At 33.4% G+C, this 24,064-nt stretch overlaps 4 protein-coding genes across 4 annotated transcripts in view; all 4 read right to left on the reverse strand.

Annotated features, from left to right (window-relative positions):
• LOC109129953 overlaps positions 1 to 1,528 on the reverse strand; it is a 6,765-nt gene extending 5,237 nt beyond the window's left edge. The window contains exon 1 of the mRNA XM_019239004.1: positions 1,280 to 1,528. Within this exon, the coding sequence (XP_019094549.1) occupies positions 1,280 to 1,528 (249 nt within the window). The remainder of the gene's footprint in view (positions 1 to 1,279) is intronic.
• LOC104758124 lies at positions 4,175 to 6,059 on the reverse strand. Its single transcript, XM_010480942.1, has 7 exons — positions 5,860 to 6,059; positions 5,651 to 5,743; positions 5,343 to 5,570; positions 5,083 to 5,235; positions 4,883 to 4,936; positions 4,641 to 4,784; positions 4,175 to 4,540 (listed from the first exon to the last, which is right to left on the reverse strand). Exons 1-7 carry the CDS (start codon positions 6,031 to 6,033, stop codon positions 4,175 to 4,177), a joined length of 1,212 nt encoding a protein of 403 aa, XP_010479244.1. The 5' UTR covers positions 6,034 to 6,059.
• Positions 9,909 to 13,361, reverse strand: LOC104758125 (CBL-interacting serine/threonine-protein kinase 17). The gene is made up of 11 exons (XM_010480943.2): positions 12,942 to 13,361; positions 12,790 to 12,852; positions 11,841 to 11,912; positions 11,631 to 11,738; positions 11,449 to 11,529; positions 11,190 to 11,369; positions 10,905 to 11,099; positions 10,697 to 10,801; positions 10,477 to 10,593; positions 10,253 to 10,390; positions 9,909 to 10,159 (listed from the first exon to the last, which is right to left on the reverse strand). The coding sequence occupies exons 1-11, from the start codon at positions 13,104 to 13,106 to the stop codon at positions 10,097 to 10,099; spliced, it is 1,287 nt and encodes a 428-aa protein (XP_010479245.1). The 5' UTR covers positions 13,107 to 13,361; the 3' UTR covers positions 9,909 to 10,096.
• On the reverse strand, positions 20,470 to 23,025 carry LOC104758126 (G-protein coupled receptor 1). Its single transcript, XM_010480945.2, has 10 exons — positions 22,639 to 23,025; positions 22,376 to 22,407; positions 22,120 to 22,289; positions 21,908 to 22,002; positions 21,654 to 21,755; positions 21,509 to 21,565; positions 21,270 to 21,413; positions 21,107 to 21,177; positions 20,819 to 21,023; positions 20,470 to 20,730 (listed from the first exon to the last, which is right to left on the reverse strand). Exons 1-9 carry the CDS (start codon positions 22,819 to 22,821, stop codon positions 20,897 to 20,899), a joined length of 981 nt encoding a protein of 326 aa, XP_010479247.1. The 5' UTR covers positions 22,822 to 23,025; the 3' UTR covers positions 20,470 to 20,730; positions 20,819 to 20,896.

Consider the following 24,064-nt stretch of genomic DNA (forward strand, 5'->3'; position numbering starts at 1 on the left):
ACATGTGAGGTCATGAGTTCGAATCTCTGGAGTGTGGAATTTCCACAATTTTTTGCGAGAAAAACGAATCAAACGACGTCGTTTTGCATCTTCGTTGCCATGTCAAAAAACACGTGGAATCTGAGTCAGATTATCTAACGGTTGACTTAAATCCGTTAACGTGGACTGTGTAATTGGCTCGATTTTATGCGTACAGGTATGAAATGTAAAATGTCATGTGGTACATGTTTAAATTGGCACTTCTTGTTTGTACAGGTAGCAATTCACACTTTCGAGGTGTGTACGGGTATGAAATGGCCATTTTTCCGTCTTTTAGATATATAGAGCCGTTTGATGGAAGAAAAAGAAGAAAAAAAAAATATTGAAAATGTCGTCCACATTGACAATGTGCTACTACACTCTGTCCCCGGCCCTGAGGTGAGGACATACACAATCTCCTAACCAATAAAGAAAGTAATCACCGTTAGGATAAAATCTTCACTGACAAGTATTATTATATCGAATTATTCAAAAGTTTTATGGTTAACTCGGAGACGTTTAAAATTGTCTTTTATGAACACAAGGTTGTCTTGTGCTGCATATCATGGAATCATTTTACAAATCATATTAAACAGTCCATACTATCGTTGTAACAATTCTAATCACATTCTCATTTATTGTTTAAATCACCAAGATGATCGTCTAAGTATGTTATCTATTATTACAGGATACGTTACGACTTACGAGTCTTACGACTATTGTACTAGCGATGGTGTGCCCAATTCATCAAAATTATTAAATTAATTCTAAATTTATTAAAATTTTACAAAAATAAAAATGTAAAAATTTAAAATCTACCATAAAAATTAGGGGGATTTTAAAAAATACTTTTCCTATGTCACTTTTCAAAACTACTCTTTCATGGTGTCCATTTTCAAAAATACTCCTTTTTAATATATAAAATGACAAAATTATAAATAAACTCCAGTACTAAACCATATCCCTTAAAAACTATACCCTAAATGTAAATTGGGAACTCAAACCTAAAAAAAAAAATTTTAAAAATTTATTTAACATAGTGTGATTGTGTAAAAGAGGGTAAAAATGAAAATGTTTTTAAAAGGGGTATTTTTGAAAAGAGGTATGCCAAAAAGAACATTTCTAACAAATTCTCTAAAAATTAATTGTTGTTGTTGTTTCTAAAAAATGAGAATATTCACTTTTACATAAAGAAAAAGATTGTTGAAAGAGGTAAAAAAAAAAGATTATTGAAGTTAAAAAATATTAAACACATACATACCTGCGTTATCATAAAAACTGAGTTCGCCCTAGCCGCTTCTCTCCCTGGCACAACTCCCGATGATCCTCTCTCCGGCGGCGTCGGTTCCGATCGGCGCCGCTGGGAAGCTGTTTCTTCTTCTTTGTTCTCTGCTCTGTCTTTTAAGTCTAGTTTCGGCCTGTTCCAACGATGAATGTACCGGAAGTTCACCGCAACTCCTCTCAATAATTCCGGCCATGCTTCAGCTTCACCACCTCCCCCTCCCTCCATCTCAATCGGTGGTTTCTCACAGTGAGGTGATTCTCACGAGTCTCCAGCCCCTCAACGACAAATTCGAGACCCCAGACCGCTCTTATAATCTTGTTCATCGTCTTTGTCACATCTTCCCCTTGAAGTCAACCTTGTCATCTCTCTGTTCCTTGGATCCAGATCCCCTCACCAAGTGGTTTGCTTGGCTGCAGTTGGACAGGAGCTCTGTGTTGACGCCGGATTTGTGTAAGATCTTGATAAGATCCCGAGACCTAATTTTTGTTCCCCATCGATCCAGGTTTGTTCCAAAGCTTCTCTCGTCTTCCCGTAGCTTATCTGTGTGTCGATTTATAGAATCAACTGTCCGAAGACTGCAGTTGAAATATAATCAATCATTGATGCTCTGTTGTTGCGAAGTTGCATTGAGAACCCTGCCTTTAGAAATGTTTAGAGTCTTTACCTTTGATTGCCAAAGATCAATGAGGACCGGCATTATGACCCCGCCTCTGCTGAGCTGCGGTGGTTACCGGTTCCTCTTGAATCTAACCTCTTTGCTTCAGCTACCCCGGAACTATCTCAAGTGTATCTCTGCATTAGCTGTGCTGAACCTGGAAGCTCTAGGAAGATCGGCATTATGATCTTCTCTTCAAGAAGAGAAGGTTACCGACACCTTCCCACTCTTCTTCCCACACTTTCCCTGCACTCCAACCCTTGTCAAGATCATATCAACAAAGTCAGGAAGTGTCCTTCCCCTTATCAAAGCGTGAAGAGTTTCGGCATTATGACATTTGCTCCATGGAGTGTGGTTACCGAAACCTTCTCAAGCAAACCATGCCCGACCTTAACCCCACATCCACTATATTCCTTGCCACTGAGCAGATTAAACCCTCTTGTCTCTCGGCTGCGGAAGTCCTGCAAACGTCCCAATGTCTTAATGATTAGGACCATCTACCACACTCCCACTGTTTCAGCGAATGTGGCGTTGACTCACCTAGAGTTAGATTGTGATTTGTTGCTCACCTGCTCAAATCTCCAACACCTCTTGGATATGATTGTCGACTTATTTACCTTTATCTCTGTTTTTTATGTTCCTTTTGCAAGCTCTGCTTTGAACTCTTTCACCGTTTGTATTGCTACTTTGATTAGTTGAATGAAAGTAAGATCTTNTTTTTTTAAAAAAAAAAAAAAAAAAAAAAGAAGTTAAAAAATATTAAAAAAAATAGAAGCTTCATATTTTTTCATCAATTAAATAATTTATTCAAACAGTTATTATATAAGATAGGAGTATGTAAGATTAACATATGCGTTTTTGTAACTATAAAAATATTAAAGTGGAGAGACATACAATAAGTTTCTTTCATAATCCTAATCTTGGAAACCAAGCATTTGTGGTTCATGACGTGAATATTACTCGAAGACATCATTTCTGAACACACAAAAGAACAACCTTGATCAGCTAGTAAAACTATGTAAAACAATCAACAACATACATCTGTGATAACGTTAAGTTTGTCACTTAAATAACAAAGTTGCCTAAAAATATGTAGCTACATCAAACAAATTTGTTTACAAAGCAAACTGTAAAGGCGGGACAAACAAATTCTGATACTATTTGGCAATATATCCTGAACCAAGAAATTGAAGAATTAAACCGCAACTGATGATGAACAATACAAGATCCGCAAAAAAAAGAAAAATCCAGGGGTTAATTTAATTTGACAAAACGATCTCAAAATCTAGACAAGTTCAGTAAAAATTTGAGAAACCAATGGACGCATTGAAGACACGACCAGACTGAAATTAACGGAGGTGACTAGATTCCTAAAAAATCAAAGTTACGAAGGGAGAGAAGTGAGAAAAAAAATTCTTTAATTGATGAATTAATTGAATTTCTAAATTATTTAATTGAAAAATATACGATTTTTATATCTCCACTGTGTAACACATGTTTTTTCAGCGCAACACTTATCTATGTATACATAGGCTTTACATGTTTTAATTTTTAAACTCACCAAGTTTTTTTTGTTTTGCGCATTTTATAAGTTGCACAGACACATAAAGTTTACATAGCAAGTTTAGTTCTAAACCTCATAATATCCCCTCCACTATCTTCTACTCATGCGCAATAGGTAGAACGGAATATTTATATAAATTTTGTAGTTTTCTCTAAAGCCAACTTTAACATTGTAGATCGGCTCAAGAGCTGAAGACAAAATAATTACCGATCATACCCCTAAATACTAGTGTCAGTCCCGTTTGGCAAACGGGACTAATCAAACCCTAACTTTTGTTGAGTGATGAACCTCTACTATGCTTGACAAATAAAGAGCTGAAAAAAGAATATATAGAACGATATACATTTCTTTGGAAAGTCAAAGATTTTACACCCGCAAAAGGTTATCTCAAAGATGACCTAGTTGGAAGTTTGTAAACTTCCATTGACCAGATATGCGTGCCATTCAGAAAGACATTTTTGTCCATTCGATTACACAAAATGGTTACTTGATTAGTTTAGCTTGTGTCGATGCCCTTTTTCCATTGGACCAATTCTCTGTTCAATTCGTTAAGACTTTAATTTGTTTTAAAGAAACCCATAAATGGCGATATAATTGTATAATCAAGTCAATGTAATGTTTTAAAATTCATTTCATAAAGTTCTAATCATATTCAAATATTTCCTGGACCACCATAAAAGAGTATACGACCGATACTAGCATCTTCAGCATTGTATATGCCATGACCTTGGTAGCCACGTTCATCGTCAGAGAAATCTTCGAGATAGTTCACGTTGCGGTCAAAGTTATAAAACCCGTCGAGTACGGTTATACGTTTCATATATGCACTGTTACTTATATCATTATCAGAAGGAAACACTCCATATCCCATTTCAGGACTCGGCAGTGATGCGCTGTATACTTCTCCACCCCACTCGACTGAATTTCCAAAGCTTTGATGAAACCTACTTGACGGCCAAAAGCCAACTTCCGCTGCAGTGTCACTAAATTCAAACCACCAATTTCCATTTTTTTGGTCCTGTTACCCGAAAATAATAGGTAAATTTTAATAATACATTATAAAACACATTATTTAAGCAAAAAAAATTAGAATGCTTCGTAATCCTGATTATCCAAACCTTTATTAGACCAAAGCTTGCAGAGCGACTTATCCGATCACCACGAATAGACACTGGCAACACTGGTGAACCAAGCGGAAAATCTTGACGAACGAGTATAAATCCAATGTTGCAGTTGCTATTGTAACATGCTTTTCCACCTGACTGTTCCATCAAATTAAATACATACATATATCTCCTTATAATTATTTATGTTATTCAAAAAAAAAAAATTACTAGCTAGCATGATGTGACTGACTTACATTTGTATAGACGAAAGTCCGAGGTTGGTTGTCCTTGTACAATACTGGATTTACCTGAATTAGTAAATATAGTTTTTGTTGAACAATATAATTCATATTTTGTTAGTTACAAATTAAAATAGAACTCGTAGTCCGGCCTGTGTTTTTACCAGGTGCAAGTTGTACGTAGATTGCAAAATAAATAAATCGATATTACTTACAGTCAAACCGACTTGGATGAAATCTCTTCCCATCTGCATGTGAACTCGAGAAGCACTGTATTGGGTAGGCCTAACCTTAGGAGCGGTTATACAAATGTCCATTGTTGCTCCATTGAACCTTTGCTTTGAGTCTTTCGTCCGAAGCACCACATACTAATCCCGGTCATTTTTCATTCAATAACCAAACATTATAATCAGTATAAAATATCTCAAAATGTAACTTGATAATCCTGTTTTTTAAATTAAAAGAGGCAACTTACGTGATGTTTGTCGGAATGAACAACATTATTAGGATCATTAGTGGTAGTGTTCCAAGAGCCACGAGGTTTGTGATTATCGCCAAATGAGTCTATTCTCAAAAGATCGTCTTTAGAGACTCTTCGTATAGGGACCGTACCAATGGGACAACCCACACCATTCTCCCATAAGTAACCAAATCCAGTACTATTTGTCTCTCTTTCTCTCATTCCTTTCCATATTGGACGCATCTAAGACATATCGAACACCATAAAGATAGTATTTTGTAAAAAAATATAAGTATACATAACCAATATATCTGTAATTATACCTTGTAATGATATGCGTGATTTTTCATAGAAGGATGATCAAATGCTGGTTGCTTGAAGAAATCCACACATCCGTATCTTTCTCCATGTGTAGTCTATATCATTTACACACACACACACACATATATATATATATATATATAGAGGTTAACATATTAATTGTATAATATATAGAGAAACAACTGCAAGATTATGAAGATATATAAAAAACCTTGATGATCTTGACAGCGGGTTTGTTGATAATCTTTAGTCTCTTCTGCATTTCTAAATCTTCAAATTTAGGAAAGCTCTTGGCTTCGACGAAGTCATTTTTGTGACTTATGATTATATGAGCAAAGATGAAACACATTAAGAACACCCATATCATTGAGCCTCTCACTTCCATTTTTTATCAAGAATAGAGAGAAAGAAAAAGAGTTTATGGAATTTTGAAGCATCATATATTGAAGATAAAGGTTTGATATATATATATAGGCTGAGAAAGGAATACAATCTTTGGTTTTTATTAATTCAGAGACCGTTGACCAAAACATTTATGGAAAACAATTTATGCTACTAATTAAATAATAAATTAATCAATTAACAGTTGACAAAAAAAACAAAATTAATCAATTAACATTTAGTTACTTCCGGAAAGACTGGTCAACAATTCCTGAGAGACGGTCACGAACACATAATACTACTAAAGATATATACTCCATCTTCATTCTCGAGATCAATGATGGCTAAGAAGAGAACGAGTGTAGTTCATATTAAAGTATTATAGTTGTAGTATTTCCAAAATTTGCATGTCTATCCATTTTCATATATTGTCTTACCAATAAAAAAAATTATGTACAATTGTTTGATTTTGTGGAATTGCAGTAAGAAAAAAAACCAAGCCATGCAAGCACTTCCGGACGTAGTCCGGGCTCATACTAGTAAATGTATAATTCCGTAACCAACTGCGTTAACCTGTACTATTGGAAGACTTAGATACACATATATTCTTATATTGTTTAATCGAAAATCTCCAAACAAAAAAACGATATCGAATTCAGTCTTCGCTTCCTAACCCAATATTGAACTCAGCCACAGCAGACAGCACCACCGTCGACTGGAGCTGCTATAAGCCTACAACCAGAGCCCGCGAAGGGAATAAGCAAGCCAAGCTGGTGCTTGCGGCCGCTATATAAATATGTATTTAGTCGGCCCACTTTTCACGTAAAACGTCAGTGGTTCTGCTGGAAACATACTAGTAACGTGGTGAAAGAGTCACAGGTTGGACACCACAAGATGCAACTTTCACCCTTTTTTTGGATTTTAAACAAAAAATCAGCCAAAAATTTTTGAACAAAGAAAAAAAAAATATATATATATATATATATTTTTTTTGTCAAACTCTATTTTTCATTTAATATATATACTGTATATTGAACTAGATAAGGATCCGCCCGATGTGCGGGTTTAAAGTTTTGTAATTAAAATTAAATTCAATAAAAATATGTTAAATATATTTTACATTATTTAGAAAGTTTTTTTTGATGTAATACACTGATTTATATTCATATACAAATTCTTTATGTATATTTCCATTAAAAGTGTATTTTTTACACCTAGGTATATTGTATGTTACAAATATATTATTTACCACCACATAGAAAATGTCCATATGAACAAATTAAGCCAATTATTATATATCTCTTTACTTTCACTTTTGCATAGTTAATTTAATCACTAAAATTGTTAGCTCAAAAAACATTTGGAATAAAAAATAAATTACATCAAAATAGTGCATGACCAACCATGGAGAAAACCTCGGTTCTGCCCTCCTCCTTTATGGAGAGAACCTTGCGTCCAACTTTCTTCACTATAAAGAGAACCTTTGTGCCGCCTTCCTCCCATGGGGAGATAATCCAACCTCCCCCGCCTTCCTTCCTTGGGGAGATAATATTGCGTCCAACCTCCTCCACCATAGAGAGAACCTCGGCTCTGCCCTCCTACTGTGTGGAGAGAACATGTTCATGTCTTTTAGCTATCTCAAAGTGGCTTGCTCCAGCAACCAATGAAACTGAAGACCCTTTTCCAACTTTACAAAATCTTTTGATAGTAACTAATTTTAAATTTTCTAATGTATTCGTGAAAGTTTCTTTGACACACCATGATGTAGCCTCTTTCTCCGAGCTCCTATGGATCTACCAACAACGATTTATGTTTTTCCAATCTATCTATGTTTGTTGTAAGCTTGTGTTTGATTAGCTTATTTTATCCAACCATTAGGTTAATGACTTTCTCCTCTTTATCTCATTTTGGGATTGAACGAATGGTAACAATTATGTTTACACAAAAAAAAAAGTTATATGACCAACCAATCAAGGTTGAGAAATTAGAAGAAAATTAATTTAACATAATTAAGGAAATAATAGGAAATTATAAGCACGGTAATATATGAATCTCAAATAATTCAAAATAAATCAAAGATGAAAATATAAATTAAATTAAACAATCTAAATCTACTACAATAAATTTTAAAATACAGTATTAGAAAAAGAAGATGCATATTTTAATCTTCCATTTTTTTGGGTCAACATATTAATCTTACCTATTCCAAACTGAAAAAGGAGAAAGTAGGAGTATATTTTGGTTTTAAAAAATAAGGAAAATTTGCCTTTCCATTAAAAATGTTTCACCAATAGAACAAAATTGAAAGCAATATCATGGTAAATAGAAGCAATAGAACAAAGTCAAAATTGTCTCTGAAATCATATGTTGTTGAAAACTTTTTGGTAGACAATATTTTGTAGAACATTATTGTCGTAGTGTTTTGTGTCTCCTTCAATAATTTGAAGTCGTGTAATTGTAGTGACTCTGGAGAGGGGTACGTATAATTATCTGTGAGAAAAGACTGGATTTGGCAAAATATAAATCAACCTTTTTTAAAGCTTTGACCTTGACTCTTATTGATAGTTATTGCATAGCAAACTCATACAGGAAATTGACGTCCTTTAGTCGCACAACCACAAATTTCTCTATAAATAGCAAGACAAATTCTTCATCAAACATCATACTCTACCTCTCACATAAATTTTTAAATTTAGTAATATTAATTTTTATTTAACTAAAATATCTTCTTCTTTTTTCTCTTTTATGTGACTTTTGTAGATTTTGAAACAAATAAGTAGAGTCAAATTTTTGGAGCATATGTAAAAAGGCTAGATGAAGAAGGTCTAAGGCACATGACACATTCTCACTTTTAGAAGAGACACAAGGTCTTTCATATCTTTTTTACCTTTCGTTTCTACTTTTTGTTTATGTTTTGAAATTAGTATATGTTGCTCAGAATACTTATTTTGTGTATCAATATTGTATTTTGTTTCTTTTGATCTATTTTATAAATTTTAAATATAAAATTTTAGTTCTAGATAATAATTCATAAAATCAATTAGATTTTTAGTTTATAGTTAATATATCTTAGTTCCTACCGCTTCATATCACTTATGTAAACAGTGTTCCCATCAATTGGCTCTTTTGAGCTAATCTATTTAAGTTGTTGACAAAAAAAAATTAATATATCTTAGTTACAATATTAATGTTAACTGTTATTGAATGTATTTAAAATAACTAAATCTATTTATGTTTATTTTACTCACGCATCGCGGGAGACTTTTTCTATCCCAAACAATTTGTATGATCTTGACTTTTCGTTATTTTCATAGTTTTGGTTTCCATCTGTAGTGCTCGTGTTTAAACATTCTAATTGAATTTGATACATTGGAATGATCTCTTCCTCTCTCTATATATATGACAAAGATATGAGAGAATACATATTTTATATTTTTTTTTTCTTTAAGATTAGGCCAAGTAATTTTAATATAACGTAGGACTTTTTTGTATAAATTTAATTATTGTAAAATTTTTATGATTTTCTTTAGGATAACTACGTGTATCTTTACTGTAAAATTATTTGTATGATTTCTTTTATGTTTTTGAATTATGGATTTTTTTGTTTGGACGATTCCTTTTTCTTTAGGATTACAAAATTGTATAATTTACAACATACTTTTAATAATCTACAACATAATAAGATTTTGACACATATCGCGATCTTATGAAGTAGTAACTTTTACAACATAATAATAAGATTTTATATTTTAATAATCTTATTATTTTAATAATCTACAACATAATAAGATTTTGACACATGTCGCGATCTTATGAATTAGTAACTTTTGAAACCATACTTTATATAATAAGATTATCAAATCATCCAACAAAATTTTTGGACCAAAAAATAATGGTCCTAAATTATCGAGTTTGAGTTTCCAAAAAAAAAACATTTTCAAGAATGTATATATGAGAGTCTTTTGAGCTGTTTTGGCTACATACACAAAAATCTAGTTGATATTTACATATAAATCCAGTGATCCTGAACATAAATTTGAATAGGCTGACATTTTTTCTGCTATTAGCTACGTTAAAAGCTCCTGTACTTGTGATGATGAGCCCACTTCATTCAATAATCTCTCGTACAACTGCATCAATCGAATGCCATAAGTTGTTTTTGGATCAAGATTGAATAAAGATAGACACAAAGATTAACTAACGTTACAAGAAGAGTACGTTACCTGTTTATAAAGAGAGGAATCTCCATGTGATTTTCTTAATTCAACCACATTCAGGGACGGACTTATCGCAAAAACCTCAGCAGTTACTGATAAACCGCATTGCCCTTTTCGAGTGCTTTCTTCTTTGATTGCTTTTATCTGAAGCAACATCAACATCAGTTCCCGAAAACACTTAAATTACTTACAACTCCTCAAGTAAAGCAAAAGAGTTAAAGGAATCTCACCCTTGCGTGTTTCTTCTGTAAACAAAAACCCATCTCCGTAAAGATCGTTTCGATTTTCACCAACAAATCTATGGCTAAGCTATTTGACGTGAATCTTGTCTGCCTCTCTGATGCTTTCTGATCAGTAAACAAGGTAACAAACGTTTATTGAAAGCTTAATTAGGACAATCATGAAACAGAGTAAACGAGGACAAATTAAAATGTTAAAGTGTATGGTTACCTCTGTCTCAAAGAAACCTGAGAGATCGAGAAATGAAGACATTCCAATCAACTGAAACGCGTTGATAACGGTTGGAGAATTAGGGATCTTCTCTTCTTCAAAAACCTTCATCATAAAAACCAAAAAGGACAAATACTTTGAGTAAGGCCAATGCACTTGATCCAAATTCATATAGGAACCAACATGATGAGATGAAACATATTCTTACATCTTCTTGGATTGATGAGTATGCATCATCGTCATCATCGTAGTTTGAAGGAGTGTAGTCATGCTTAAACCAATCATTGACCTTAATGTTTGCGATTGTTATCCTCGTGACTGGATTTGGATCAAGCATTCTCTTGATCATGATTTTGGCACCCGGTGTTATCCATCTAGGTATTGGGGGATCTCCTTTGAATATCTAAAAAAGATTAGCGTCGAGTGTACGTGTTTGATCAAACATAAATAAACTAAAAATTCAAAAAGAAGCAAATAAAGAAAAAAGCAGTACCTTTCGGCAAAGAGCTGCGAGGTTTGTATCATCAAAAGGGAGACATCCGGTAAGAATAACATACAAGATTACTCCACACGACCATATATCTGATGCTGCACCATCATACCCTTCGTTAGCTAGAACCTCAGGCGCGACGTAATTAGGACTACCACAAGTAGTATGTAGCAACCCATCTTCCTAACATGTCAAAACCAAAAAAAGTTCGAACATGTTTTTGCTGGTGTATATAGGTTTAATTAGGATATTTGGTAAGTACCCTAAAATGTTGAGGCAGCGCACTAAGGCCAAAATCAGTTATTTTAATGTGCCCCTTTGCATCAAGAAGAACATTCTCTAGCTGCAAAACGGGAAACTTGATATTAGAACATGTGGTCAATAGTCAATACTACATACAAAGTTTGAAGCTTTCATTAGTCAATAAAAGTTGTAAATATATACCTTGAGATCCCTGTGGTAAACGCCCTTGTTATGACAATAGCTGATTCCATCAATCAACTGCTGAAACATTTTTCTTCCTTCTATTTCTGGAAGCTTTCCTTTGGAGACCTAAGACATCAGAGCATATATTTAAGACTAGAAATTTTGGTATGTAGAAACCAACATTTTGCTGACTAAGAAAACCGTCACGGAAGCTAATAGGATTCTTACAATTTTATCAAATAAGTCTCCTCCGGTGACTAATTCTAGGACCATGTAAATCTTGGTTTTGCTAGCCAATACCTGCAAGGTATACCATAAAGAATTTGCATATCAAGGAAACTAAAATCTGATGAAGGATTAGGAAACCCTTGAGGCCTTGACTGACTAAGAAGAACAACAAAGTCATCTACGTTATGAGGAAAACTTCCACGTCAAGAAAGCACATGGACCAAGTCTCTGTTGAATCAACACCCAAAACCTTATCGGTTGCTTGCGAGAAAAGTAATTGTAAAATACCCATGAAGGAAGACTTGAAAAATATTAAAGTAGGTTCACGTAATTAAAATGTATAAAACGAGTTTCACTATATATTAATAAATATAGTTTAATAGCCAAAGCTGTTATGAAAAAGATTGGAATTTAATACTAAGATTGGGCCATTGCGATTTGTGATGATGATTACATTGGCATATCGTCATTACCCCCAAATGGTCAATTTTTTGGGACCTATCTCATAATTGAATTGGTCATGGTCTTTAAATCTTTTGTCCACCAATTCATGGACGTCATGAAGAAAAATTACTTTAAAAACTACAAGAAATTAAATTAGTATATACGTTAAGTAGGGCTAATAAGCAACGTGAAAAGGCAAATTTAATTTGCGTGGTCATGACTCATGAATTAAAGACTAGTCACACACACCAAAAGAAAACAGAAACAAAAATTAAAATATTAATTAACAAAAAATGACGGTTAACTTTTTAATATACTTCTACGCAATCTAAACAAAAATGTTTGAGAAGTTTAATGTTTAGTCGTCATCAAAAATACTCTAATAGTTTTGTCAAAGGATAACCCCGAATCTGATACTCAACTTAAAACAATATTAAAAAAAAAATCTTTGGATAGAATTTGTATTTCCTTAAGCAGTAAATTATCCAACAATTTGCTTAATTACCTCATGTAACCTCACAATGTTTGGATGCTTTAAAACTTTGAGTGTCCGAATCTCTCTCTTGATCTGTATAATTTCAATCAAGAACGGATTAAGAGTTACACGAATCCACCATAATCAAACTGAGAAATCGAGATAGAGGTAATAAAAGAAACCTGAAAGGAGACGTTAAGACGAGTGATACGAGACTTGTCGATGATCTTGACGGCGAATGATTGGCCAGATACAGTGTCCGTTGCGTATTTGACTTTGGCAGAGTTGCCTTCTCCGAGTGTCCTCCCAAGCTCGTATTTACCGATACGCATTCCCTTTGTCACCATCAAATTCAGATTCCGGATATATAAACAGAGAATCTTAATCAATATATGGATCAAAGAAGAGTAAGCTATGAGTCTATGACTATCTATGGTTATGTTTATACGAGCTTTATATACAAAGAGTGAGATAGGGGAGAAAAGAGAAAAAGTGGCGGCTGGATTTGGAGAGAGAAACACGCAACTATATCCCTTTCTTTCCTCCTTCACCCGATCTTCTCAATTTATTATTCTTTGCATTGATTTTTTTTTTGATTTACGATATTTTCATAACAATTTCAAGAAACAGGTAAACAATTTATGCTTCTTTTTTCTTTTAGTTATTTACTCCACAGTTTTTTTTTTTTTTTTGACAACAGCTTACAAGATTAACTCTAACGAGCCAATGCGAAGGGAAATTGTTTACAAAGGTAACTAGATGCAGAGCTGTTCGAACATGTCGAGCCAAATTATCCGTTTTTCATATGACTATTATGAAAAAAAGATATATGTTTTTCTTTTTATCCAAATATGATTAAAATAGCTCTTATTATTGTGGTTATATATTTTTCTTCCTTGATATCTTGGTCTAGTGATATTACACTACATTTATCTCACACTGATATCTGGACCGGTAACATCTATCATTAAAGCTAAATTACAGTAGGCAGTACAGTTTATAATTTGATGTAGTCTGCAATAATAAACAGGTACTAGGAAATATCCCGTGCTTAAAGCACGGTTCAACATTCTTAAAAAATTATAATAGAATAATAAAAGTTATTGTTATATTTTTTAAAAAAATATATTTTGTTTGAGATAATATTTATTTTAATTTTTCTGTAAATCTATATATATTTTTTTGAATACTAATTATTTTAAAATATTATAATATTTTATTTTTGACGTATATTACAGTTTTATACTGTTTGTTTGTTGTATTTGCATTATTATTTTGTGAAATATGAAGTAGTAATTTTAATATTATAATTATGAACAAATAAAATTTATTAATTTATCAACTATATAAATTTAGTTTTACCAACCCGCCAATGTGAAAATTAAAACGCACATTTTATTTTCATAGATCGAGTAATATATTTTTGTTTTTGAAAATTTAAATCACAAAATCTGCATTTTATTAATCATAAGTATTATATGAAACTTACAAATAATTTGTAAATAAAATAAAATAAAGATGATAGGAGAATCATAATTTGAAGTTTTAACAAAATCTTCGAAATCTAGTTATTAAAAATAATTATATTGACTACTTTGACAGAAAATCTTAGTTTTTGAAATTCTGATTTGTTTCTATTTTTTTAAAAAAATATTTTGTAATTTTCGTCCATAATTGATTAGAGAGAGAAAATATTTGTTTTTAACTAATCATTATTTAAAATCAATAGCATGACAATGTACTAAAATTAAAGAAGAAAATAAACTCTACTTGAAAAAAAAAGATTTATCCGTATTTTAAAAAGTCGTAGCAGTTAATTTTTATTTTTTATTTTTTTTCAAGTACAAATTAGTTTTGATTTGAATAGATTTCTTTTACTTTTCTAGATTTTTTTATATTTGATATGTCAGCATTTTTATTTGTTAATTAATTATATTTATTTATTTAATTATTAATCTTAATTAAGTTTTTTTAGTGGCGATTGAATGTAATTTTTTTACATATTTTAAGATTAGTTTCATATTTGTACTTCTCAATTAATATAGTAGGATACCATAAAAACCGTAGACTTATCTGGTAAGTGTGAGATCCTTTAACAATAAAAAAAAAAATCTGGCAAGACTGCGGTAAGAGTACGAGTTAAGTTAAAACAATTGATTTGTAACCTTTTTTTTTGGTTATAAAAGTTGCAGTAAGTATCATATAAAATTGAATCAATTATGAATTTGCCATTTTTTTTGGAGTCATTTACGGATTTTGTTATTTTATCTAAAATCTTATAAATTTACCCGTTTTTAGAGTACAAAAATACAAAAACATGCGTTTAACCCGTTATATTTGGGTTTAGTTGATTCCATTTGTTCTTAAGTCATAAAGATAACATTATCGTATCATTTTTTTGGATTAAAAATAACTTAAAAAAGGCTTAGCAACAATATTAAAATTTATTATTTCATAACAAAATGATTTAAAATAAATAAGTCTGAGCTTAAGTGTAATTATGAAGTCACTTTAATTATCTTCGCTCGGATAACACACATGACATTATTTGATTGAATTAGAAGCAATGGACAAAGAAGTTTTTTTTTTTTTTCTATGTACAAAGAAGTTAACGAGTAAGAGTAGACTAAGGTGTTGACTGGTTTTCCCGTAAACGCTGCGTTTGCAGGTGGTAGTGGTTGCTAACGATTGGAACCAATCACACAAACCGCTCCCAATCGCTCCTAATCACTCTCAACCACTCCAAACCACTGAATTCCAAAAGTTGCTTCCCGCAAGCATTTGCGGTTGCAGGCGATTGTGGTTGGAATTTTTTTTTTTTTGTAAAAAAACTTAAAAGAAATCAATGATAATGAAAACTTTTTTTGTTATATATTCTATCTAACCATTTTACTCATTAAGGATGAGAGAAAATGAAATACGGATACGATTGCAGAGATTATAAAATAAACAATTAGAAGAAAATAATATTCCAATTAACAATAATCCAGAAAACTTGATGTAAATTTAATGGCACATCACACTTAAGTTTACAAAAATCTAAATAAATATAATATTTCATCAGAAATTTTAAAAAATAAGATATTTGTGAAAAATATTAAAAGAAAAATCACTAGTAACTCTTCTCAACTCTCACTTGACCATTCCTACCGATGCAACTACTGACCCACGATCTAAGAGAAAAGAGAAAAGATTTACGATCTAAAGCATATGTTTTGTCATTTACCAAAATACTTGATTAAATTTTTGGTGAAAAGCCAAATGCATAAAGGAATAAGTATTTCAATATGAAATTTCTTTGTTTTTTGAATAATTATTTTAGTATTTTTTAAAGAAATTTTAATTATAAATCAAGTTTAATAAAAATTATGGTGTTTTTAAATATTTATATATTATATATCACATTTAATATGTTCCAACCGCTATTGCACCCGCTGGTTAACCAGTCGTAAACCTCCCACAAATGCACCAATTTAAAACCACTAAACCAGTCGTTCAAAACGCTTAATAACGTTTGAAACCACAATCACCCGTTTTCGCAATATCCCGCAACCGCAACCGCAACCGCAGCGTTTGAACCAGTCAGACCCTAATAAGAGTTACATTTTTGTTCCCACTTCCCAGTCGTAGATATATGTACAAAAAAAATTGCTAGTCATCATCAAAACTAGAAAACATGAAAGATCACATGGGGATTTTAACGCTCTTACGTCAATACTATGCGTCACTCATGCTTACGACGAGCCTTGTATTGTTGTAGACTTGTAGTTGTTGCAATGCAACTTTTGTCGCTTACACTTGGTAAACCAAAGAAACTGTTAAATCGGAATCGAAACAAAAAAAATTGGGCCGACAGTATCCATATATCGGCCCATTAGTCAATTAGGGTTTCTTTGTTTTCTTCGACCGAGTCTAATCTTCTGCCGCTTTTCTCTTTCTCACTTTCCTTTATAAAACCTTTCTCTCTCTTCTCTCTCTATCTCTCATCTTTGTTTATCTCTAGAGATCTCTTTTATCTTCTTTGAAAATTCCTCTCTGCGGAAGCTATGATCAATCAAATCCCCTTCTTTTGCTTGATCTCGGTGTTTTGACCCAGTTATTGCGTCGATCAATGCATTGAAAGTGACTACATCGGGGCTTTGATTTTATCTTTTGTCGGTCTCACGATCCAATCGAATAATCAGCCCCGGTTTAGTCACCTTCACTGCATTAATCAATGCATTTTGGTAAAAAAGAGGGGATAGGTTTTTCCATTTTATAAATTAGGTTTCGCAGGATGCTTCTTAATAATCGATTTTATATTTGCTATAGCATGATTTGTGTTTGTGTTTGATTTTGAATAACTAAATTAAATTTTCCAGACGCAATAAAATATTTAGAATTAATTCACAAAAAGTAAAAAAAAAAACAGAACTTAGAAAAGTGATCTGATTCACGATTTCAGAAGACTACTTGAGATAATAATTACTGGAGTATAATTGTTGTGTAGTGATGTAATGTTTCCAGTCATCAGATCTCACACGTTTCTCGGATTAGCATAAATAGTACTAAAAAGGTTAGTTGTCTCTCACCTCTGTGTTCGTACCATTACCAAAGTGGCAAAGTGCATGAATGTATTTGTACTTTGTTTGACATTGCTTTATTTCAATCTATAAAAGTGGTCTGTGTAAAACGGTAGTGTACCTTTCTTTATCTATTGTGTCAAACTGTCAATTGTTTGTTTGTGTTAATGTTTATGTCACGCTGTCCACGCTTCTCCATTTGGCTGCCTCAACTAGAGATTCCTTCCACAACTGGCTAAGACTGCTCTAAGGTTACTACCTAAGTTGTTGCTGGTGCAGAATCACATGGTGGTTCTTGAGTAACGGTGGTGACAGTGTTTGCTTTGCCGCTTTCGTTATGGTTTGGTTCTGCGTAGATTCATTGTTTGACCAATAGAAAAATTTTGATTGTTAACGGATGCTTGTAAAAACGTTCATGTTTGCTCAAGGCTCAAAAACCTAGAGGAAGTCGTGGTTGAGTTCGACACGATGTGAAGGAATCTTGAACCATTATAAAACATCTACGACCCTGCATACTAAACCAATGTTTTGCTATACCTTTGATTTCTATCTGTCATATCATTGCATTGCAGATCATAACAGAGAATGTGAAAGGGAGAATGCACATAGTATTGTGTCATCAAAACCTTGCCACTTTTACTTATACCTTGTACCTCCAAATTAATGTTGTTGACCAATTGCAGCTGACTAGGCTGCAAAACCAGAGTCTTCCCTGACCATTCCTTGTTCCTGACATCTTCCAGGACCCATAAGATCACCGTACCCTTGTCGTCAAGATCGGTACTGTCCGAAACACTTACTTTTCCGCCATATTCTATAAGACACACCTTCTTGATGGCACACCAAAATCTCCGTCCGTACGAGGTACTCTGATCATTTTGAACTCAGATCTGATGTCGAAGCTCATAACCGCAGAATTATACCAATCAATATACGCCAGGTAATATATAACCCTATTAGACTATCCTCATCAGTGTGTTTCTTAGTTGTTTCTTAAAGCAATTTTTAATAATAAGAAGGGAAGAAGAAACTTTGTTAAGAGAAAAGGAAAATTTTGTTGATTATTGGTAGAACCAAATTAAGGTGTTTCTTAGTAATAAATATAGTAAAATAATAATTAATAACTGAAAATATTCAAAATTATTTTTGATATTTTGCTATATAAACTACAAAAACCATATGTACTTCAATTTTTGTAATTTTCACCTAAATATTATTGTGATTATACGAACATCAAAAAGCTATCATATCATTACAATAAAATACAGTTAAATTCTGAATACTTTAAATTTACAAAGACAATTCAGCTAACAATGGCTGTTAAAAATCAGTTTTGATGTTTTATTTTTATGACCAAAATATCTTTGCAAAACATTACATTATTCAGTCTATTCTACACTTAATCAGCGACTAATGCAAATACGGTTTTTGAGGTTTGACAGACTTCGTGTGTTTCATTGGAGAACATGTATACAGAGGCAAGACCAAAATTTCGGTACATAGAAAAGCCCTAACATTCCTCCACTGGTTCAGTCACCTAAATTCGAGTGAACTAGAGGGTCACGGTATGATCTTCCACGTTCCAATACCCAAGACACAGGTGTCTTGATCAATGGACTTTGTCTGAGAGACCTGCAATCAACAAAACCAACAGTCGTGCGTTACAAGTAGTTTCAATATCCAGTGACTAGTCTATGCCTCTATGGCTGCATCAGAAGGAATCTGATCTGAGGAGCCACCACACTCACGTTCAAGAAGAGACCGATATTGATAAAATTCAAGTGTTGTAATAGAGATATTGAAAAGGCATTTTAGTGTTTCAAACTTCTGAAGGAGTCTTTGTAGTCATTTGATCAACAGCATGAACTACGTTCTGAAGCTCTTCCCAAATGGCTTTGTAGACCATCCTTTGCCTGTTCACCGCAGACTGTCCCTCAAAAGCCGATGATACCACATTGATGCTACCAAAACATACATTAATCCAATCTCTGGTGTTATGCCATAGAAGCAAATCTAATATGACAAGTTCAATCTGTATATATCTACTCTGTTTATGCTGATAATACCAGTTCTGCATTATAAATCCCAACTTCGATGAAAGCTAACAAGAACTTATCTATATGAAAGTGAAAGTTTCTATATCTCACAAACTTCAACAAGCACTACCCCCAAACACAAGTTGAGCTACGTGTAACAAACGAATCATAATGGGGAAGATAAAACTGGCTAAAAGACAGAGTAGGTACCAGACATGACGTCCATCGCCAGACATATCCGTTACAGTAACCGACTCAGCATTCAATTGTTCTTTAATCTGCACAGCCACAGGCAAGCAAGCAAACAAGAACAAAAACAACTCATAATGTTTGAGATACATGTGTTGATCAAACCTTACAAAACGAATCATATGCGTGACAAGATTTCCTCATTAATGAATCATAACAACCTAAATCTTGATCTAACATTTGTGAGCTACTGAGAGTAACAAATGTTGCTAAAAATTGACACTGACACACCCACCAATGAAATCAATTTCTTACATATTGAGATGATTGCTCAAGTTCCCAGCAACCAACCGGAAAAAAATAAAGAAGCAAGAGAGACTAAGATTATTACCACATACGAAGCCTGAGAATCGAACTGCTTGAATCTTCCCCAAATATTAGGGTTTCGACGGATCGATCTTCACCGGAATCAAATGCCTTCTGCTTCACCGGAACGAAATTGACGCCGAATCCATGGAGAATCAGACGTGGGAATCAATTGGAAGAGAAGAAAAAAATCTTTTGGAATCGAAGAAAAGAATCAATGGGAATCGCCGATTTGTCGAGAGAGAGAGATAGAAGAGAGAACACGAAGAAGAAAGAGGAATGCCAAAAAAAAAAATTAAACCCATTAAACTCATTTTTACCATTCAACCATTGATTTGGTGACACCTGTCCACCAAGAAACGTTTCTTTCAATCCTAAAATTAGAAACGATCCTTCAAATTCTTAGCTTATGTTACATTAAAAATAAAAATCTATACCTAAGAAATTTGCTAAGAAACAGAGAAGGACTACCAATGAGGATAGTCTTAATAGACAGTGCTCCTCTAAGAGGAAAGTGAGGATAAAAGTACACCCAGGCAGAGCCACTTTTTTCCACCTTGTTGTAAGTAAATGCATTAGCTGTGGAGATGATGTAACGTGTACATGCCTTGTATTCTCATGTGTATATGCTTGTTGTGGATAAGATCTTTGTAACTAAACTCTCCAACATTTTCATGCAAGTTCAGTAACTTCAAATCAAGATCAAAAGACCTCACAATGATTTTTCATACAAAAAAATAAAGATTGTCAAGTTCGTGTTCCCAAAGAATGATTCCTATACACATTGACGACCTGTTGTGCATCCTCCTTCACCATATCTAAGAGAGAGAACCAAAATGACCATATTGGTACACTCATTAACGTAAAAGGAAATTAAAAACAAAACAAACAACCAAAGAAACTTACCAGTCTCCATCCAAATGCTATTATCATACGACGCTTTCTTGTTATTGGTCCATGAAATACATCTTTGAAAAGTTAGTGTCATTGCTGGTCCTCGGTCTTGAGTGAGACCATTTCACTTCGCTGTTGTTGTTGCTGATGTAGAATCAGATGGTTTTTAGGTCTGAAATTGCTAGGAAGCCATCGATATAGCCGTTCCGGCAAAAATCTAGCAGACCAAATGTGTCAGGAAAACCGAGCTTCAATGATTCTTGGGAATATAGCAAACCAAAGCGAATGGTGGTGACTTACAGTTCTAGTCTTTCATGGATTGCTCGGCGCACTGAGCTGTTGAAACCATAGGCTATTGAATTGAACAAGCCCTGACAATACGATATTCAGAACAGCGACTTGGGATGAGCAAAAGATGATCAATAAAAAAAAGTATAATTGCTTTGTTTGAGGGTTTTGCTACCATTAGTGCAGCTGTCCCAACGTCCAGAACTGAGAGCCAGAAGATCTTATGGCCTGGCTCGATGAAATCATGAATACGGTTAATAGTGCCGAATGCCCATGATCCTATTAGAATGAGTGGATAGTATCCCCATCGGTTCAACACCTGTGGTTTCAGGAAACAAGCAGTGAGGTTTAAATGATGACACAAATCGTGTCACATGATGCCAAACAAGTATTAGTAATACAGAAAAGGCAGACCTTTAGCTCTGCTCTATTATCGAATTGATCGACTCGGTCTGACATTCCAACTGCCATCTGAAATTAATATCAGCATATCAGATCAGTACTCAGCAAAGTGTATCAATAATTTTATGTGACTACTTTCAGAAAGAAGATAACATACACGTCTAGCATTTCTGAGCATCCGTATCACTTGGAAGTATGTAAACCCATTGTAGAGAATGGCTCCCCAAAGAGGAGCGTAAAATGTTAAGAAATGAACAGCCTGCAAGTCGAAAAGTGAGAAGAGTTCCAGTATGAAGAAAGTGATTGCACAAAAAAATTCTAATGCCTTTGACAGAATCAAGTAACCAATCACATGATAGCCTAGAACTCGGGAATTGAAATCTTTGTGCTCAAATAAGAATTCTCTCATACCTTTCCTTTAAGTCCAGTTTGTGTCCAGCACCACGGCCCCATATGGGAATGGTTATTACCAAAAGAACGTATGACAGTCACTACCAAGGAAGTTCCTAAAAAAAAGTAGATCAAATCAGACACTTACGTTACTAAATCACCAATGCAGAGATACACATCCAAGAATGGATACCCAGAATCATTGATATAATAGAGAATTATTTTCTGCATACCCCAAACATACAAATGAAACATAGCTTCCAAATCCTCCACATCAGTTTTATGCTTGACCACAGTACGATGAAGCGTGAAAGCAATTGTGGTTGTCCACAAGAACGAAGCTACACAGAAGAAATGAGTAGTGTAGCCTTGTGCATAACAAATGAACCCCTTCGAAGGATCTCTACATGAACAAAGAGGTAACAATCATCTTACGGAAAAAAAACTCAAGAAGAGAGAGTCATCACAACTAAAGGTAGATAAACATACCCAACGATTAGGAAGAAGCTGCAAAGCATATCCTGAAACAATCAAACCATTGCTTATAATCAGCAATAGAGCTCAAAATCCTCACTACGCAATGTTCACATCGAAGTTAGCCATGGAAAACAGTTCACAGTACGAAGAATCGTAGAAGAAAGAAGCAAAACAGTACATAGTCCTAGATCTGGCATGATCTAATTTTACTGGAACTTGTACGAATCAGCTTCAGGTAGGGTACTAAATCAAAAGACAAGAACGAGACAACTTACAGAGAGAGCAAGGTAGAAGACGAGCTTGAAAGAGAACTTTCGAAGTTCTTTGAAGAGGCAATAGCAGAGAACGATGAAGGCTGAGCCGACGAACGAGAGACTGGAAGCGCCGGTGTTAATCGCCGTAATAATGCTGCGATCTCCGGCAGTTAAGCCTCCGCCGGCTGTGAGCACCGCCGACATTGTTATATGTGGTTCCGAAACCGATCTGAGAGATTTGATAGACGTTTTCCGCGTTTAGTGTTCGTCGTTTCCGTCGCGTGGTATCTTCCCCGACGGACGTTGCGTGGTGGGCTAACCTCTCACCCGGGTCGGCTCGGTCGGGTCAAGTTATGTCCACTGAACCCGTCATACCCTCTTCTTTAGGCCCATTAAGACTCAATATCCAAAAGTTTTTTTGTTTTCGTTTTTTTTTTACATCTCTACATCTTTGCCCCTAGGACAATTTACACGTCTCTCTTTGAATAATTATTCTAGAGATGTCAAACTTGGTTAAGCTCGACATCATTGCCTTTATCTATCTGACTATCCGGACAAAATGCGTCAGATGCAAGATCAAATGAACTTCTTAGCACCATCAATCAGTCGGAAACGACATCAGATGAGATTGAGGCCATGAAAAAAAGCGGATTTGAGAAGCAAAAGTTCAAAAACGCTTTTTGTCCACCAATCAACAAAAACAAAACAATTTACGTTTTCTGAAAAAAAAAAAATTGCGGTTTTCTAGGTAGAATTATACACTTGGACCGCTATTCCATGGAAAACAACGAATTATCCAGCAGTTTTCGGAAAAATCGCGATGACCAGTGGTCAAAAGTTTTTTTTTCCTTCTAAATTTGCTATATATATATAGGTTAAATCTATATTTCTTTAAAAAAACATATACAAAAGCAAATAAAATAATTCTTAAACTATTTTTTCATAGATTAATTATTTAATTTATGTATACCTATAGCTAATAAATTATAATCGCATTTTTGTAAAATTTCAAGGCATCCGTTAAAAATATGCTCTTTTATATTTTAATTTTTTTATTAGTAACACAAAATGGTCATGTAGTTTAAAGTTTATTCAACTATTCTTTGAATTTAAAAATTTCTTACTAATTGTATTGTAATAAAAGTATAATTTGATAACATCTACAAAACATTTACTAATTTTTTCATACAAATATTATTATAATAGTTAAAGTATAAAATTCTGTTTTTCTGTCAAAAAAGAAGATAATGTATATAAATCCATATAAGATATAATTTTATTGATTAACACAAACCAAAAATTAATAATTTACAATTACACTAACTATTAATATATGTTTTAACATATCTATCTATAATACCTAATTTACATCTGTTTTTGTTTTTTCTCCAGTTAAATAATTTTATTGTAAATTGTTTAATAGATTAAAATAAAATTATTAAAAGTT

Source organism: Camelina sativa, chromosome 17 (genome assembly GCF_000633955.1).
Source record: "Camelina sativa cultivar DH55 chromosome 17, Cs, whole genome shotgun sequence".
Lineage (NCBI taxonomy): Eukaryota > Viridiplantae > Streptophyta > Magnoliopsida > Brassicales > Brassicaceae > Camelina > Camelina sativa.

What these genes read in the sequence shown, in the direction of transcription:
- LOC104758124 (XM_010480942.1), bottom strand. Translation starts at nt 6,033, where the DNA reads ATGGAAGTGAGAGGCTCAATGATATGGGTGTTCTTAATGTGTTTCATC. An exon ending in ATCACGCATATCATTACAAG is followed by an intron (nt 5,571 to 5,650) that starts GTATAATTACAG and finishes GATATGTCTTAG; the next exon opens with ATGCGTCCAATATGGAAAGG. An exon ending in TTCATTCCGACAAACATCAC is followed by an intron (nt 5,236 to 5,342) that starts GTAAGTTGCCTC and finishes GACCGGGATTAG; the next exon opens with TATGTGGTGCTTCGGACGAA.
- LOC104758125 (XM_010480943.2), bottom strand. Translation starts at nt 13,106, where the DNA reads ATGGTGACAAAGGGAATGCGTATCGGTAAATACGAGCTTGGGAGGACA. An exon ending in TCGCAGCTCTTTGCCGAAAG is followed by an intron (nt 11,100 to 11,189) that starts GTACTGCTTTTT and finishes AATCTTTTTTAG; the next exon opens with ATATTCAAAGGAGATCCCCC. An exon ending in ACTCATCAATCCAAGAAGAT is followed by an intron (nt 10,802 to 10,904) that starts GTAAGAATATGT and finishes TTTATGATGAAG; the next exon opens with GTTTTTGAAGAAGAGAAGAT.
- LOC104758126 (XM_010480945.2), bottom strand. Translation starts at nt 22,821, where the DNA reads ATGTCGGCGGTGCTCACAGCCGGCGGAGGCTTAACTGCCGGAGATCGC. An exon ending in TGCTCAGAAATGCTAGACGT is followed by an intron (nt 21,566 to 21,653) that starts GTATGTTATCTT and finishes TATTAATTTCAG; the next exon opens with ATGGCAGTTGGAATGTCAGA. An exon ending in ATAATAGAGCAGAGCTAAAG is followed by an intron (nt 21,414 to 21,508) that starts GTCTGCCTTTTC and finishes CTGAAACCACAG; the next exon opens with GTGTTGAACCGATGGGGATA.